Source organism: Cetorhinus maximus, chromosome 19 (genome assembly GCF_964194155.1).
Source record: "Cetorhinus maximus chromosome 19, sCetMax3.hap1.1, whole genome shotgun sequence".
Lineage (NCBI taxonomy): Eukaryota > Metazoa > Chordata > Chondrichthyes > Lamniformes > Cetorhinidae > Cetorhinus > Cetorhinus maximus.
Genome location: NC_135897.1, coordinates 76,706,973 through 76,726,246, shown reverse-complemented (window position 1 = coordinate 76,726,246; position 19,274 = coordinate 76,706,973). Strand labels below are relative to the sequence as shown.

The window sequence follows — 19,274 nt, the reverse complement described above, 5'->3', positions numbered from 1 at the left end:
CCTTACACTGGTAATGGGGATTGTGGTCTCTGCTGGAAGCATCTCCTCTAAGGAGGGAGAGAGGGCCAGAAGGAGGAGGAGGCCAGGTGTCCCTATTCAGCTTCCAGGGGAGTGACCTGTGGCAGGGCCAACAGGAAGTCCAAGGCGGAAGGGGCTGCAGAGGCTACGCCAATACCCTGCTGCCAGGGTTTACAGGCAGCGATGCAGCTACCTCAATAAGTCTTGAGGTGCAATGCCAAAGGAGGCTCTGTCTCTCAAGGGAGACAATGACCTCCATCTGTCGGAGGATTGGCCCTGAGATCAGCTTGACTGGGTGGACACCCCATGCAGTGGCGCTGAAGGTCATGGTGGCCCTCAACTTCTATGCCTCCGGCTCCTTCCAGGGGTCAGTGGGGGATCTTTATGGAATGTCCCAATCAGCTGTCCACAGTTGAGTCAAACTGGTGACAGACGCTCTATTCAGGCGTGCATTGACTTTCATTCATTACCATACGAACAAGGCAAGCCAGGCAGAGCGAGCCAGAGGCTTCACAGTGATTGCTGGGTTCCCCCATGTCCAGGGTGCCATCAACTGCACACATGTGGCCATCAAGGTGCCAGCGAGTGAGCCAGGCACCTTCGTCAACAGGAAGGGATTCCATTCCATGAATGTACAGATAGTGTGTGTGACCATAGGATGCAGATTCTGCAAGTGTGTGCAAGGTACCCTGGCAGCTCCCATGACGCTTACATCCTGAGGTACTCCCAGGTGCCAAGGCTCTTCAGTGTTCCAGCCTGGCTGGATGGCCGCTGGGTGACTATCCCCTCAAAAGTTGGCTCATGACGCCTCTCCGCCACCCAAGAGCAGAGGCCGAGCAGCAGTACAACAGGAGCCATGCCTGCATAAGGGCAATGGTAGAGAGAACCATGGGTCTTCTCAAGATGTGCTTCCGATGCCTGGACCGTTCAGGGGAAGCACTTCAATACCCCCCAGATCGTCTGTCACTGATCGTGGTTGCATGCTGCGCTCTCCACAATCTGGCACTGATAAGAGGGAATGCAGTGGAGGAAGGGGATCTTGACCGCAGCTGCCCAGGCAACAGATGATGAGTCCAGTAGTGAGTCCGAGGCTGAGTACAGTGAGGAGATTGCTGAGGGCATAGACGCAGACCTGGGTAACCACAAGGGAGGCAGGGACACCTGGGATGCTTTGAACCAACACTCCTTCAGCTAGACTACCAAATAAGAACCACCACCACATGCCAGGGCTGCAGGCTCCATTCTCGATCCCTGACAGGACCAGTTACTTGGTCAAATGGAGCATACAAAGGCCAGTTGCACAAAATAACATATCATTTACTTGTCAATGTGAAACATTTCAGAAATTAACATTAACCGATGTTTTCCATCACACCACTAAAAAAAGAAAAAAAATGGGGGAACTAAATATCACCAGTGATAAGGCCATGTTGTGCTTAAGGTGGTTTAAGTTTTCGTTTGTGGGTGCTATGTCTTGGTGCTCCCCCCTCGCTGGCACCGGCATTGGAGACAGCCTGCTCACTCTGCTGTCTTGTTGGCCTTGATGACCTTGGCGGGCATCCTCTGGCCCCTGGAGTCTGTGGTGGCCCTGCCTGGGCAGGAGCAGCCAGTGCCATGACTGGCATCTCCCCAGTCACCGCAGCCTCATCAGATACCATGGTCACTGGCAGAGGGGCGGAGGAGCTGCTGCCATCATCCAGAGCACCCTGAGAGGAGCCCGCAGAGATGACGGGCAGCTCATGCGCCAACATCAGGTTGCTTTGGACCTCCCTACTCACCATTGATGGATGGGATACTGGGTGCCCAATCCATCTCCCACACTGACACTGACCGGCTGAGGTCATTACCGGTGTGAGGGCTTGCATGTACGAGTGCATCCTCAGGAATCCCTGATTGAGTCTTTGGAGGAGCCTCTCCATGGGAGTCGCCACTCTCTCCAAGGAGGATGCATTGTGCTCAGCCATGAAGGTCAACGCAGTGCTTATGCTCCGCAGAGACTCCTCCACAACAGACACCATGGCACGCATTCCCTCAGGTATCTCCATCTGATCCTCTCGCACACCCTGCTGGACTTCCAGCATCTGCTGCCTCATGGACGACTCCATCATCAGCCTTCGACTGAGCATCATCCTGGTCCCCAGCAGGCCTCCGCTGCCAGTGCCCTGGGCACTCTCTGCTTCCGCCTGCACCTCAAGCGAGTGTGAAGTGCCCTCACCAATATGCACCGAGATACTAGATGGCGATCTTATGCCCACCAAGGTGCTGGTATCTGCACTGGTGCCTGCTTGACAGAGAGGGCGCATGCAGGTGCGTGCTGAGTATGGTGGTCCTCCAGGGTCAGGGGTGGGCCTTCAGGCTGCTCATAACGAACGGCTGCTGGTGAGCCTAAAAGGGAGAAGAAGGACATGTCATTAGTTTAAGTCGAGAAACTATCACTGTGCATGCCTGGCACCCTGATGAGACAGAGATATGCATCATGGTGCCCTCGTCTTTCAATTATCAATGGGGATTCCAGGTTCAAAGCTCACATCAATATAGAGACTACACTGGAGTGGTAGCAAAAACCGACATTCTCACCTCAGTGCACTGCACTCTTACCTTCCTCTGGCACCCTAGCCTCACCGCGGCCGCTTGACCGAGGTGCATGGCGCCTCTCCAGCTCCAGGGCTTCATGCTCATATCGCGTGAGGATGAGGAGGTGTGAGGTTCCCCCTCCAGTCTGCGACCTCTCAGCATTGTTATGAGATGTTTTCTCCTGAAAGGATAGAGGAGCATTGATTAGTCCATTCTCTACCTGCAGCGCCATTGCAGCCTGAGGAACACCTCGGTTCAGCCGATTCGTGCCCCTTGGAGTCGCAAGGCACCCAGTCCAAGCAGCCAGGGCTCACCCCCTTGGCCAACTCTTGTCTCATTGATATTTGCCACTCACACTGTAACATCTCTAAGGTCCACAGGGAGATCGGCAGCTCGTAACTGGTTCTGCAAAGTGACCCATGCAAACACGGTACTCGCCCTTCCCGATCTCAGGAGAGCGTTGAAGCGCTTCCGGCACTGGGACCCATGTGCGCCTCACCATGTCATGGCTGCTGACCCTGGATGCCACCTCCTCCCAGGCCTTTTTGATGAGGTGGGGTAGGGGGCCTCTTCCTCCCGCCCCTGGGGACAAGGGTTTCTCTCCTCGCTGCCACCTCCTCCAGGAGGACTGCGAAGCACTCATCCGTAAAACACGGGGCTGACTGCCCACCAGCCTGCCGTGTCCACCCACTACAGTTTCCACTCTCAACATTTCCACGTCCTTTGGCGGCAGCCTTCCAGGCGCTTCCGAGGCCGCATTTGAATCGGCCGCCGGGTCGCTATTGGACCTGGCGTACATCATGCACCCGCCTGCCCCTTCACGTTATTTCCAGACTGCATATCATGCTGGGCAGGCCTTAATTGGCCTGCCTTTGTAAAATCATGGAGCGCTGCCAATCGCGGGGGCGGTCAGCTTCCTAACCGCCCCCACCGATCCTGCACGCCAAGGGTAAAATTCTGCCCATAGATAAGACCCAGGCAAAGAAACACGATGCCCTGAACAATCCAAGCTGAAGGTTTTTCACACTTGTTAGATCTTAGAATCCCTACCCTTACACACAGCCTTTGCTCCTTCATACATATTTTCCCCTTTGAATGCAAATTCCCATTGGTTCACTATGACTTTGGACTTTACCTCTCTGATAATAAAAATCTCTCACAGAACCAATTTTACAGTAATCTTTGGGAAAAATAAACGCACTTTCTAAATTTCTCTTGGCTAGGTGAAACATTTCACCCCTCCTTTGAATTCAGCTAGTCTGGTTTATTTAAAAATACAAATGTTCACTTTACACCTATGTCTACCTACTTAGCATTTCAAACCTAATTTAGCTTTTGTTCCATCAAAGCCTTCAGACCAGCTGCTTTTAATTCAATTAGGTCTCACACACACACACACATAGACACAGACCCCACTATTACTGTACAATAAATTCCAATAACATTATGAGAATTATTATATCTTCCTGACTGTTCTCATTGGAAAGGTAAACTAATAGTTCTAGTTACAGAGTGGTGTGACAATTTTTAATACATTTTAATATGCTTTTAAAAAATTCAGCCATATAGCAAAGATCACTACAAATCAGTGTTTTAATTTTCCCATAGAATGTGATTAACACTTTTGTGTTTTACGTATGCTACCCAGAAAGCAGGACGAGATTTCTGAGGGAGTAGTAAACTGTAGGTTAAAAATGCTTATGCATAGTAGATCAGGAGAAGGTTTAATAACAGAAACATTTGTAATAGCAAGGAAGATGGTAAAATAGTCTGTGCTACAAACTCAGAATCCTTTCCATTTATAAAAGTCGAGATAATGAATTATTTAGGCGTGTAGCAGAGGTGAAAATGAATAATGCTCTGTTGCAGAAAAGTGAAAGTTTAAGTGTGTTCGGTAGATTGTTTAGGAAAGTGGATAGCTCGCTATTATCATGGGAGGCAGGTCAGAATGTAGTGAATATTCTTGTTGCGGCAGGCATAACGGAACAGTAAATTCTTCTTTCCCGGTTTTGGTATTATACCTGTCAGTGGTTTCAGTTTTTTCCAGGAGATCCTAATTTTCGTTGTAATTAGTGAGCTCTGATTTTAAATACCCATTCTGCCTTGCATAAAAATGTGCTTCTAAAACATTTTCAAGGCAGAAAGTAACCAGAGACTTCCTTCCTCCTTTAACTTGAGAGTACTTGTTATTCCATATTTGGTGCTATTACGTGTGTGCTAATATACCCTGAAGAAAAATCAGAAGGTGTATATAAGGTTAGGTTGCCTTGGCAGCCAAGGCCCTTTTATCTTGAACGTAATTATTCAGACAATGTGATCTGATTTCTCACCATTTGAGGTTAACAAAAAAAAAAATCAACTAATTGCACCTCTGTTTGCTATTACACAAAAGTGGATCTGTTTCTCTTTGTAGGAAACAATGTGGGAGTAAGGTTCTTTATAAATTGTGGGCCATGACGTAAATTACTGTCAGTTTGTTCGTTCTGTTTTGTACAGCTACAGTCTGTGAAGTGCGTTGGCACATTTGCTTATAACCTGACATGCATATATAAAGAATCCATCAGGGCCAGCTGAATGGGGAAAAATCAATGCTTTTTAACTGTTTGTTTATATCAAAAGCACGGAGTTTTATTCAATTTACCGCACACCACAACTAGTGAATGCTATTGTTATCTAGTAAGGGTTTGCTAGATTAATTTAACTTGTTACAAAACGTCAAGTGAACGGCAAAAGAGGAAGTGTAACAGTGGATAGAAGGCTGGCTGATGGACATAAAACAAAAGGAACAAGTTTTGGTAAAAGGCAAGTTTAACAATAGAATCTTTAAGAAAGCCAAACAGGTTAGCAGAATGAGGAGACTGGTGACAAAGCTAACTGAATGCAGACAGATAGGTTGCAGTGCATTTTTAAAGGAATATTTTATGTAATGCCTTTCAAATTCTCAGGTCATTCCAAGTATTTAAATACTTTTGAAGTGTAGGCAAATGCAGCAGTCAGTTTCTCACAACAAGGTCCTAAAAGCAGCACTTGAGAGAAATGATTAGTTAATCTTTTTTGGTGGTGTTGATTAAGAAATGGACAACAGAAAGAACAAGAACAGTGCCACGGGGCTGAATTTTATGTTCCTGGTGCAGGTCCTGCCTACCAGTTGGGGAACCAGTGGGAGACTTAGGTCACTTTGGGGGGGAGAGGCCTGACTGAATTAAGTTAAGTGGTCAGCATCAGGCTTTCATTGGGATTTAGAAGCCCGGCAAAGGGAAGGGTGGGCGGGGAGGGGGGTGTCAGATGCAAGGGCAGCAGAGTGGCTCTCAGCCACCAATTCCTCGATTGGCTACTGAGTGCCTTTGCAAGAGGGATCCCACTGGTTGGCCGCTGTAAACCCCTACAAGGTTTGCTGGGCAACCTTCAGGAGGTTAGAGCCATAGAGGTCTGCAGCACAGAAAAAGGCCCTTCAGCCCATCGAGTCTGTGCCGGTCAAACAAGTACCTAACTATTCTAATCCCATTTTCCAGCATTAGGCCCATAGCCTTGTATGCCATGGCATCGTAAGTGCACATCCAAATATTTCTTAAATGTTATGAGGGTTTCTGCCTCTCCCACCCTTTCAGGCAGTGAGTTCCAGATTCCCACCACCCTCTGGGTGAAAAAATTCTTCCTCACATCCCCTCTAAACCTCCTGCCCCTTACCTTAAATCTATGCCCCCTGGTTATTGATCCCTCCACCAAGGGGAAAAGTTCCTCCCTGTCTGTGCCCCTCATAATTTTCTACACCTCAATCATGTCCCCCCTCAATCTCCTATGCTCCAGGGAAAATAGCCCCAGTCTATCCAATCTCTCCTCATAACTAAAACTCTCCAGCCCAGGCAACATCCTGGTAAATCTCCTCTGCACTCTCTCTAGTGCAATCACATCCTTCCTATAATGGGGATTCCAGAACTGCACGCAATACTCTCTAGTTTTGGCCTAACCAGCGTTTTATACAGTTCCAGCATAACCTCCCTGCTCTTATATTCTATGCCTCAGCTAATAAAGGCAAGTATCCCATATGCCTTCTTAACCACCTTACCTACCTGTCCCGCTACCTTAAGGGACTGGTGGACATGTACACCAAAGTCCCTCTGATCTTCGGTACTTCCCAGGGTCATACCATTCATCGTGTATTCCCGTGCCTTGTTTGCCCTGCCCAACACCTCTCACTTATCCGGATTAAATTCCATTTGCCACTGATCAGCCCGTCTATATCCTCCTGTAATCTAAGGCTATCCCCCTCACTATTTACAACCCCACCAATTATCGTGTCATCCACGACTTACTAATCAACCCTCCTACATTCAAGTCCAAATCGTTTATATATACCACAAACAGCAAGGGACCCAACACCAATCCCTGTGGAACCCCACTAGACACAGGCACCCAGTCACAAAAACACCCCTCAACCATCTCCCTCTGCTTATTTACACTCAGCCAATTCTGGATCCAAATTGCCTTGGACCCCAAGGGCTCTTACTTTTGTTATCAGTCTCCTATGCGGGACCTTATCAAAAGCCTTGCTGAAGTCCAAGTAGACTACGTCAAATGTATTGCCCTCATCTACACACCTGGTCACCTCTTCGAAAAATTCAATCAAATTGGTCAGACATGACCTCCCCTTAACAAAACCATGCTGACTGTCCTTGATTAATCCCTGCCTCTCCAGGTGTAGATTACTTCTGTCCCTCAGAATTGCTTCCAATAGTTTCCCCACCACTGAGGTTAGACTGACTGGCCTGTAGTTCCCTGGTTTAACCCTTCCTCCCTTCTTGAATAACAGTACCACATTGGCTGTCCTCCAGTCCTCTGGCACCTCTCCTGTGGCCAGAGAGGCATTGAAAATTATTAGCAGTGCCCCTGCTGTTTCCTCCCTTGCCTCACTCAACAGCCTGGAATACATTTCACCCAGGCCTGGAGATTTACCTACTCTTAAGCATGCCAGACCATCTAGAACTCCTCCCTTTCTATGCTAATTTCTTTAATTATATCACAGTCCTTCTACCTGATTTCCATACCCACGTCATCCCTCTCACTTGTGAACACCAACACAAAGTATTCACTTAGAACCCAACCTACGTCTTCTAGCTCCACACACAAATTACTACTATGGTCCTTAATGGGCCCTGCTCTTTCCCTAGTTATCTTCTTACTCTTAATGTACTTGTAAAATAACTTTGGATTTTCCTTTATTTTACCTGGCAGTGTTTTTCCATGCCCCCTTTTTGCTCTCCATATTTCCTTTTTAAGTTCACCCCTACACATTCTATATTCCTCTAGGGCTTCCACTCTTTTGAGCCCTTGATATATGCCATAAGCCTCCCTTTTTCTCTTTATCCAACCCTGTATATCCCTCAACATCCAGGGTTCCCTGGATTTGTTGGTCCCACCCTTTATCTTTACTGGAATGTGTCGGCCCTGTACTTTCCCTATTTCCTTCTTGAATGAGTCCCACTGCTTTGACCCAGATTTACCTAAAAGTAGCTGCTCCCAGTCCACTCTGGCCAAATCATATCTGATCTTATTAAAATCGGCCTTCCCCCAATTTAGAACTCTGATTCCTGGCCCATCCTTGTCCTTTTCCATAACAACCTTGAATCTAACGGAGTTATGATCACTATTTGCAAAATGCTCCCCCAATGATATCCCTATCACTTGCCTGGCTTCATTCCCTAAAATTAAGTCGAGGACCTCTCTTGTGGGACTGTAACACTGTGATCTATATTATAAATGTCCCTCACTAACTCTGTAAATATTTTTTTGCAAATCTATATAAAGATTTGTACAACGGTCATGTTGGTGCTACTCTTATCCAATTGCAACCAGAGCATCTCCAGCAATGGCTTCTATTTCCACACCTGCACTGTTACTTCTTAAAGATCTATCCTCATCTCCCTCCTCTTCTGCATTAAAAGCTGCCTCTCAGCATTATTATCCAAAGATATGGTATTTGGTTCCACATGTACACCGACTACAGTCAGTTCTAGCTCTCCACTACCTATTTCAACTACTTCACTGCCTCAGCCTTTTTGTCCAACATCCTAACCTGGGTGAGCTGTAATTTGCTCTGGTTAAACATCAGGAAGCCCAAAGCCGTTAACTTCAGCCCTTGCCACACACTCCTTACCTTAACATCCCATTCCAATCTCTCTTGTGGGACCTTCTATGTACTGGCTTAAAAAGCTCTCCTGAATGCATTTTAAGAATTGTATGGGGGAGACCCATGTGAGTTTGGGAGAATCCCTGAGCCACCACTAAATCCTGGTAAGCTCAGGAATAATGTCGTTTACGTGGCTCGTTAATGAGCCTAATTACTCAGTGTCAGACAATGTCACCGCTGACTTAATAGGGGTCAGTTTTCCCACCAGCGGGGAATAGGATGTGTGGCCTCCATTGCAATTATGCGAGCCTGCCTGCCACCTGACCCACATCAGCAAGCTCCGTTAAATCCAGCCCATGGAATCTTTTTGCATCCGCTTGACCAGCACTTCAGTTTAACGTCTAATATGAAAAATGACAATCCTGCATTGTCTATGTACTGCAGTTAAATGTCAGCTGAAACAAGGAATAGAAATAAAGATTCAATAGGAAGAGAAGAAAGGTGTGGAGGCATATTGAGACTAAGGATGCAAATAGGTATTTCCTTGAAAATATGAGTGCAGGTAATGCTAATAAAACAGGCAATAGTATTCTAAATATTATAAATAAGTTTTAAAAAAAAGTAAGGCTCTTGGCTTCACCTGACCTCTCTCAGTTGCGCAGATCAAATAAATTGTAAAAAGCACTACGTAAACCAAATCTGACATCTGCTTATTTTTTTGTTTTAGCAAAAGAAGCAAAAAAGGAGAAAAGAATGGAAAGGGTCTACGACACTTTTCAATGAAAGTGTGTGAGAAGGTGCAGCGGAAGGGAACAACTTCGTACAATGAAGTGGCCGATGAGTTGGTGGCTGAGTTCAGTAATTCCAATAACCACATGTCCTCAGATTCTGTAAGTGGGATAATTCTTCATACCAAGTCAAATCCCATTATGATAATTCTGTTAATAATCTCTCATATAGGTGATTCCTCCTTATTTCTTTAGCCTTCACATATGGGGACACTGTACCATTGAGAAATTCTGTAACCTTTAGTAACGTTTAATTTTATTCCTTCACGGGATGTGGGTGTTGCTGGCAAGGCCAGCATTTATTTTCCATCCCCAATCACCCTTGAACTGAGTGGCTTGCCAGGTCATTTCAGAGGGCAGTTAAGAGTCAACCACATTGCTGTGGGTCTGGAGTCACATGTAGGCCAGACCAGGTAAGGATGGCAGATTTCCTTCCCTAAAGGACATTTGTGAACCTGATGGGGTTTTTTATGATAATTGATGATAGTTTCGTGATTGATTACCATTACTGAGACTAGCTTTTAATTCCAGATTTTTTTATGAATTGAATTAAAAATTCTACCAGTTGCCGTGGTGGGATTTGAACCCGTGTCGCCAGAGCATTAACCTGGGCCTATGGATTACTAGCCTATTGACATAACCACTGTACCACTGTCAGCTGATCTTCATTCACTCATACATATATAAACTTCTATTCCAAGCAGTACATTGCATTTAGTGATTTTGCTCCTCATCCATAAATACAATGAAAAGCTGGTTTACGATTTCTTGCACTGTAACACTGTGATCTATATTATAAATGTCCCTCACTAACGCTGTAACTATTTTTTTGCAAATCTATATAAAGATTTGTGCAACGGTCATGTTGGTGCTACTCTTATCCAATTGCAACCAGAGCATCTCCAGCAATGGCTTCTATTTCCACACCTGCGCTGTTATGCTTAAAGATCTATCCTCATCTCCCTCCTCTTCTGCATTAAAAGCTGCCTCTCAGCATTATTATCCAAAGATATGGTATCTGGTTCCACATGTACACCGACTACAATCAGTTCTACCTCTCCACTACCTCTTTCAACCTCTTCACTACCTCAGCCTTTTTGTCCAACATACCAACCTGGGTGAGCTGTAATTTGCTCTGGTTAAACATCAGGAAGCCCAAAACCGTTACCTTCAGCCCTTGCCACATACTCCTTACCTTAACATCCCATTCCAACCCCTTCCCTGGTTACTAATTGGGTTGAAGCTTGCAACCTTCATCCCATTGACCCCATATCCTCTTCATCATAAAGACCACCTATTGCCAACTCTGAAACTTCACCCATGTCCTCACTTATCTCAGCCCACCTACTACTGAAACCACATCTATGCTTTTGTCACTTCCAGACTTAACTATTCCAATCCTCCACTGGCCAGCCTCCATTAATTTAAGCTCATCCATAGCTCTCCAGCCTAAATTCCAAACTGCACGAAGTCATGCACCACCCCTGTGGTGGCTGACTTTCTTTGCGCGCTAGTCCATCAAAATCTTAATGTTAAAATTCTCATCCTGATGTTCAAATTTCTCGACAACCTCGCCCCTTCCTATTGTTGTGACCTCCTCCAGTCCTAGAACCCTGTCAAGAACTCTGCTGTCCTAAAATATAAGTGCAAGTTATTGTTGTAACAAGCATTGCAAGAACAGTTCGGTTCACTTTTGACTATCTCCCACTATTGAACACCTTATCCCTGAAGGCCCAGCTAAGAACAAAAGCTGACCATTTGGTATAACAGTCCAACCTCTCTAACAGAACAGTTCAACTAAAAACTTGGAGAGCCTTTTCTAGGGATTCTCTGTTTAGTTAAGTCAGATTAAAATAACAATAAAGTTGATCCTCAGATTTTCCATTAAATTGGAGGTTTAAAAGGGAAGTTACCATTTTTACGACATTGTTAGAAGTTGAGACATGGGCCAGCATAATGAAATTTTGGAACTATGTCATTTAGCGGTTTCAAAGCCATGAGTAGACTTGAAGACATTTTCATCATGAGATTTGGTTTGTTCTGCATATCCTCTTTCAGCAGGCATACGATCAAAAGAATATTCGACGCCGTGTTTACGATGCACTTAACGTGCTGATGGCTATGAACATAATTTCTAAAGAGAAGAAAGAAATCCGATGGATTGGGCTTCCCACAAACTCTGCTCAGGAATTTCAGAATCTTGAGGTGAGGTTATCATAAATTGTGCTGAAACTTAAACTGAAATATTATCCTATGGTTTGAGTTTGCTAGCAGCCTAGCAATTCAAAGCATTAAGAACCTAGACAGTTGAATCAGTCCAGGCTGAAAATTGGTTTAGGTTATCCTAGAAAGGCAAGTTTTATAGCTTATTAACTTTTAGTAGACAATTTTTCACCTGATTTGGTTTTTTTTTTGCAGCTCACTTTTTTTTGGTGTCAACAGTGGCTCAGTGGATAGCACTCACCTCTGAGTCAGAAGCTCGTTGGTCCAAAGATAAAAACAAAAAACTGCGGATGCTAGAAATCCAAAACAAAAACAGAAGCAGAAATACTTGGAACAGACCTGCTGAGTTTTTCCAGGTATTTCTGTTTCTGTTTTTGCTCGTGGGTTCAAGTCCCACTCCAGAGATTTAAGCGCATAAACTAAGGCAGATACACCAGTGCAGTACTAAAGGAGTGCTGCACTGTCTGAGGTGCTGTCTTTCAGATAAAATGTTAAACAGGGTTGCCATCTACCCTGTTGGGCAGATGTGAAGATTCTATAGCGCCGTTTCATAGAAGAACAGTTCTCCTAGCCAATATTTATTCCTCAACCAGCATCACTAGAACAGAGGATTTTGGAGATTTTTTGCTGTTTTGCGATATTATTGTATGCAAATCAGCTACTGTGTTTCCTATGTTACAGGAGTGATTACATTTTAGAGTACTTCTGGCTATAAAGTGATTTGGGCCATCCTGATATCATGAAAGGCACAATATTAATACAAGTTATTTAATAATTTCTTGCACTTTTGATGTTTCTTCATGTCCACAATGCTTGCTTACCTTTGTGTTAATTCCTTAGCTTTTGCCTTTTCCCCCTCCTATCTCACTTTTTTTTTCTCTTTCTGGTTGATGTACATTATTCCACAGCCAAGAATCCAGGCTGCCTACATCCTGCCAAGCCAGTTACACTGTTGATCTTTAGTTAGCTGCTAGGGAAGTAATGGAGAATAGACTGGCTTGACTCCCTCTTTGACTCTAGCTTCTCTGTATAAAGTGTCAGACCTTCACTTGCTTTGGCCTCTGATATCATTGCTGAAACAGAAACCTGCTTGTGTGGGAAATTGTAGGTTTAGTCCTGTGCCTTACCATTCTATTGTGCAGTTGGTTGGTATAAATTGTACTGTTTTACTAGGCTTCCTTTAGTGCCTATCTTTAATTGTTAGCACCATATGTGCCGGAAAACATTTTGTTATGATATCTAATCACTTATGAACACTTAATGACTTAGATGAGGGAAGTGAAGGTACTATCGCCAAATTTGCGGATGATACAAAAATAGGTGGGAAGGCAAGTGGTGAAGATGACACAAGGAGTCTACAGAAGGATATAGACAGGTTAAATGAGTGGGCAAAAAAGTGGCAGATGGAATATAATGTGGGAAAATGTGAGGTTATGCACTTTGGCAGGAAGAATAGAGGAGCTGAATATTACCTAAATGGAGAAAGATTACAGAAGGCTGCAGCGCAGAGGGATTTGAGAGTGCTTGTGCATGAATCGCAAAAAGCTAACATATAAGTTCAACAGGTAATGGAGAAGGTAAATGGAATGTTGGCCTTTATTTCGAAGGGAATGGAATATAAAAATAGGGAAGCCTTGCTAAAACTATACAAGGCACTAGTTAGACCACACCAAGAATACTGTGAACAGTTTTGGTCCCCTTATCTAAGGAAAGATATACTGGCATTGGAGGCAGTCCTAGTGAAGATTCACTGTGTTGATTCCAGGTATGGAGGGATTTTCTTGAGGAGAGGCTGAGTAGGTTGGGCCTGTACTCATTGGAGTTTAGAAGAATGAGAGGCGACCTTATTGAAACATATAAGATTCTTAGGGGGCTTGACAGAGTAGATGCTGAGAGGTTGTTTCCCCCTGTGCGAAAGTCTAGGATCAGAGGACACAATCTCAGAGTAAGGGGTTGCCCATTTAAAACAGAGATGAGGAGGAATTTCTTCTCTGAGGGCAGTGAATCTGTGGAATTCTTTACCGCAGAGGGCTGTAGAAGCTGGGTCGTTAAGTATATTCAAGGCTGAGATAAACAGATTTTTAATCAGTAAGGGAATCAAAGGTTATGGGGCAAAGGCAGGAAAGTGGAGTTGAGGATTATCAGATCAACTATGATCTCATTGAATGGCGCAGCAAACTCGATGGGCCGAATGGCCTATTTCTGCTTCTGCGTCTTATGGTCTTATAGAAAGTACAAGATGGAAAAACATTCTGCAGTCCATCTTGGTCCCAAAAACTAATACCTCTTAATTATCTGCACTCTCATACCTATTCAATTCTCCTTTAAATTTGTCATAGGAACAGGAGTAGGCCATTCAGCCCGTCAGGCCTGCTCCGCCATTCAATTAGATCACAACTGATCATCGACCTCAATGCCACTTTCCTGCAATATCCCTTGACGTCGTTAATTTCCAGAAATCTATTAATTTTTGTCTTGAACATGCTCTGAGTGAAGAAATTCCTCCTCATCTTAGTCTTAAATGGCCTATCCTTTATCCTGAGATTATGTCCTCTGGCTTTAGACTCACCAGCCAGGGGAAACATCTTATCTACATCCACCCTGTCATGCCCTGTAAGAATTTTGAGAGTTTCAATGAGGTCACCCATCATTCTTCAAAATTCTAGGGAATACAGACCCAGTCTTCTCAATCTTTCCTCATACAACAATCGTGTCATCTCAGGGTGAACCCCTGTTACACTCCCTTTATGGCAAGTATACCCTTCCTCAGGTAAGGAGACCAAAACTGTACACAATACTACAGGTGTGGTCTCACCAGGGCTCTATAAAACTGCAGCAAGACATCTTTAATCCTGTACTCAAATCCCCTTGCGATGAAGACCAACATACCATTTGTCTTCCTAATTGCGTGCTGTGCCTGCATGCTAGTTTTTAGTGACTCATGAACCAGGACACCAGGTCCCTTTGGACATCCGCACTTCCCAATCTCTCACCATTTAAGAAATATTCTGCCTGTTTTTTTCTGCCCAAGTGAATAACGTCAGACTTATTCATATTATATTCCATCTGCCATGTTCTAGACCATTCACTTCACTTGTCCAAATCCTCCTGAAGCCTCCTTGCATCCTCCTCACAATTTACATTCCCACCCACTTTGGTGACATCAGCAAATTTGGAAATATTACAATTGGACCCCACATCGAAATCATTTCTGTAGATTGTGAACGGCTGTGGACCTAGCACTGATCCTTGCAGTACCCCACGAGTAACGGCCTGCCATCCTGAGAATGTTCCGTTTATTCCTACTATCTGCCTTTTGTGTGCTAACCTATTCTCAGTCCATACTAGATATTTCCTCCAATCCCATGTACTCTAATTTTATTTACTAACCTCCTGTGTGGAACCTTATCAGAAGCCTTCTGAAAATCCAAATACCCAACATCCATTGATTCTCCTTTATCTACGCTATAAGTAACATCCTCAAAAAACTCAAACAAGTTTATCAAACATGATTTCCCTTTCATAGATCCATGTTGACTCTGCCCAATTTTACCATTCTTTTCTAAACATCCAGAGATAGAGAATCAGCCGTGATCATATTGAATGGTGGAACAGGGCCAAATGACTTACTCCTGTTCCTATTTTCTATGTTTCTAGATTCTAACATTTTCCCTACTACTGACATCAGATTAACAGGTCTGTCGTTCTCCATTCTCCCTCTGCCTCACTTCTTAAATAGCAGGGTTGCATTTACTACTTTCCAGTCCACAGGAACCTTTCCGGAATCTATAGAATTCTGAAAGATAACCACCAATGCATTCACGATCTCTACAGTCACCTCCTTCAACGCTCTGGGATGAAGCTCATCTGGTCCAGGGGATTTATCAACATTCAATCCAATTAACTTTTCAAGTACTACCTCTTTACTAATACTAAATTCTTTTAGTTCCTCAGGTTCACAAGTCCCTTGGTTGCCTAGTATTTCTGGGAGATTTTCTGTATCTTCTTCCATGAAGACAGACACAAAGTGACTGTTTAGTTTCTCTGCCATTTCCCTGTTCTCCACTATAAATTCTCCTATGCTTGCCTGTAATGGGCCCATATTTGTCCCAAGTTAATCTTTTCCCTTTCACACACCTAAAGAAGCTTTTACAGTCCATCTTTATGTTCCTCACTTGTGTGCATTTATATTCTCTTTTCCCTTTTTTAATCAGTTTTTGGTCCTTCTGTGCTTGGTTCTAAATTGTTCCAAATCTTCAGGCTTTCCATTTTTTTCTGGCATCCTTGTAGACCACGTCCTTTGATTTAATGAACTGTCCATGTTGTCTGCCTCCTTGGGGAGTTCATTCCACACATTCAGCATTCACTTATGTAAAGTAGCTAAATTTAAGCTGCCTGTGCACCTTCCCTTCTTTAATGTGAGGTGTCAGCTGTGGCTCAGTTCATAGCACCCTCGCCTTTGAATCAGAGGGTTGTGGGTTCATGTCCCACTCCCGGAAACCAAGAACTGTGATTGTACTCGAAAGAGTTGCAATCTGTGACTGTTGATAACTCGAAAGAGTTTCCCTTCTTTAATTGTGACAAAATGGCCCGAATCTTCCAAGCAGCAACAATGATGAGCAGATTGCCACTGCACGAGAAGATTCCCCGACCCACCGCTGCTGCGCATTTCTTCCAGAATCTTCCATTCCCAGCTATCAAAGAAATGTGCAGCGCAGCGCCCCACAGGGAACTCCGTCAGAGTGGAGCAGAATCGGGAAAGATAGGACATGGCCCGTTTTTATAGCACTAGCTGCCATATGGTATGTTTACAGGTCCAGTCTTTGAATGGATGAGTGGATGAATGATTGAATGGGTAGGTGGGTGAGGTTGGTAAGTGAGTGAGGTGTGGTAGGTGAGTGAGTGGGTAGTCGGAGGATAATCAGGTCGGGTTGGCGGGACGGTCAGGTCAGGGGGGTGGTCGGGTGGAGTCAGGTCTGATCGGGTCAGGTCAGGGGACGTGGTCAGTGGGGGGTAATAAAAAGGATCAGTTGTGGAGTTACCCAGGTGTTAGACTTGGTTTTCATCTGTCTAATATTTCCTGGGTAACTATTCAAGTACCATGGAATTGCCTGAAATCTCTGACTTTAACTCTGAAGCGGAGACTTCCGCTGAGTTTCTGTGGAGCTGGGAAATTGCCCTACAGAAGTTCAAACTTCCCAGGCAATTCCCATGTAGGTGGAATTGGACTTCCTCAGGGCCCTGACGCGCATCTTCAGTTGTACATCCAGTCTCCAATGATCCAAAGACTGGAAGATTTGGCCCAATTTTTAAAAACTTTATTGTTTCCAACGTCACAGTTTGATTTTATGGAAAAGAAGGTGAACCTAACCATAATATTCCCTAAGAGCTGAACTATCCCATAACCTACAGTGATTGTAAAACACTTCCATTCTTGATCCAGATTATGAGTAAGCTTTTATTTCATTTGCACAAAACTGACTTTCAGCTTTGAGGTAGCAGCAGACCAAAAGGGATAATGGAAGGGCTCAATAATGCTAAATTAAAACTAAAGCATCAACATATACTTAACGGCACAGAAGGAGGTCATTCGGCCCATTGTGTCTGCACCGACTGTCCAATGAGCATTGTGACCTAGTGCCATTGCCCTGCCTTTCCCCCATACCCCTGCACTAATTTGACTAATAGTTTGAAATCACCCCAATGTAAATTTCCCGTGCTGTGCTAAGTTGGTTCATCAGAGCCAGCTGCTTCATTTTAATGCAAACAAACTGGCCTGCTCATTAGGACTTGTCCCAATGACAATATACCATCATGATCTATTTACCTTATTAAGGCATTTCCATTCCCAATGATCCTCTCTTTTGTGGTACACCAAATCTCCTGAATTAAACTCTGCCTCCGCTGGTCTAATACAATGCCTCAGTGATTTACAGATTTTCTCTGATACCTCAGCCTTGACAAATGCCTGGCTCTCTGCATTCAGAGAGTTTAAATGTTCGCTCTGTTAGCAAACTCTCCTCCATTATGGATCAAAAACTTTGCTGGTGTCCCAAATCTAGTCCCTATTCATTCTGCCATAATTTTATCCATAGTAACTTTCTTGTTCTTACTATAAGTCTAGGGGAAATACTAAATATCGTAGCTAGGTTGACATTATAAGACATTTCTGCCTTTATCCCGTGCCTTTAATGAAGTAGTTACTATGGATCTGTAGTTAAGTACTGATGCAAGGCTTGCAATATGACTTGGGTGCATCCTTTGATACTTGATTTCACAATTCTCACTAATCTTTCCTATTAGACTTGTACACTCCTCATCAACTGCCCTTGCATCTTTTAGCAGAATTTTTAACTTGACAAATAGGGCGGGAAAATGGTCTATGTAAGTTTAAGACTTTTTTTTTTCTCTTATCCTTTGTAACTGATGCCATTAATACCTGGCTAATACCATGAATACTTGGCTAATACCATTAATACTTGCCTAACACTCTTATGAGATGTATCAGGTCTCGTTAAAGGGATACGATAGCGTCCTGACTAGGTAAACTGCTGATCAACTGATTTAAATAACTCCCTCGTGGTGTCTTATGTCAAGTTTCCTTTGTGCCTTTTCATGGAAGGTTTACGCAACGGAATAGGTATTTCACCAGATACCACATCCAAACTTATCAAATGGCTTACTCCAGCTATTTTGCATGAAATTACCACTCTCAAGTGACCTCAAGGTGTTGTCACCACCAAACCTAAAGCAAGTAATATTTTTATATCCCTTAACCTTGCATCAGTCATCCCACATAGTGAGTTAAGATGACAGTTTAACCAATCTAGTCCACATATCGTTGCAGTACATGTACTATCCAAGACCACACAAGTAAAGGAGTATGTGACTCATACATTCAACACATTTTTAAAACTACATGCGACCATATAATCTGTTCAGATTCACCATTATCTTCATCCCCTTCCTCAGAACTATTTTCTTCATGTGTCATTTCAAAGAACCTGGACACAGCAAAGGAGGACCAAAGGATTGATTAAGAAGGGGAAAATAGAGTACGAAAATAAACTTGCGGGGAACATAAAAACTGACTGGAGAAGTTTCTATAGGTATGTGAAGAGAAAAAGATTGGTGAAGACAAATGTAGGTCCCTTACAGTCAGAAACAGGGGAATTTATAATGGGGAACAAAGAAATGGCTGACCAACTAAATACATACTTTGGTTCTGTCTTCACAAAGGAGGACACTAATAACATACCAGAAATGTTGGGGAACACAGGGTTTAGTGAGAGGGAGGAATTGAAAGAAATCAGTATTAGTAGGGAAATCAATGGGGAAATTGATGGGATTGAAGGCCGATAAGTCCCCAGGGCCCAATAATCTACATCCCAGAATACTTAAGGAAGTAGCCCTGGAAATAGTGGATGGATTGGTAGTCATCTTCTGAGATTCTACAGACTCTAGAACAGTTCCTACAGATTGGAGGGTAGCTAATGTAACCCCACTATTTAAAAAGGGAGGTAAAGAGAAAACAAGGAATTATA

General features: G+C 43.9%; 1 protein-coding gene across 6 annotated transcripts in view; it reads left to right on the top strand.

Moving 5' to 3' along the window:
• The window catches only part of LOC144693948 (transcription factor Dp-2-like), a 217,571-nt gene that overhangs the window by 174,310 nt on the left and 23,987 nt on the right, over positions 1 to 19,274 (top strand). For 5 of the 6 annotated variants that reach the window (XM_078564209.1, XM_078564214.1, XM_078564215.1 and 2 more), the window contains 2 exons: positions 9,447 to 9,609; positions 11,566 to 11,712. In XM_078564209.1, coding sequence (XP_078420335.1) covers positions 9,447 to 9,609; positions 11,566 to 11,712 — 310 coding nt within the window. The remainder of the gene's footprint in view (positions 1 to 9,446; positions 9,610 to 11,565; positions 11,713 to 19,274) is intronic. The other variant, XM_078564212.1, reaches the window with a different exon arrangement.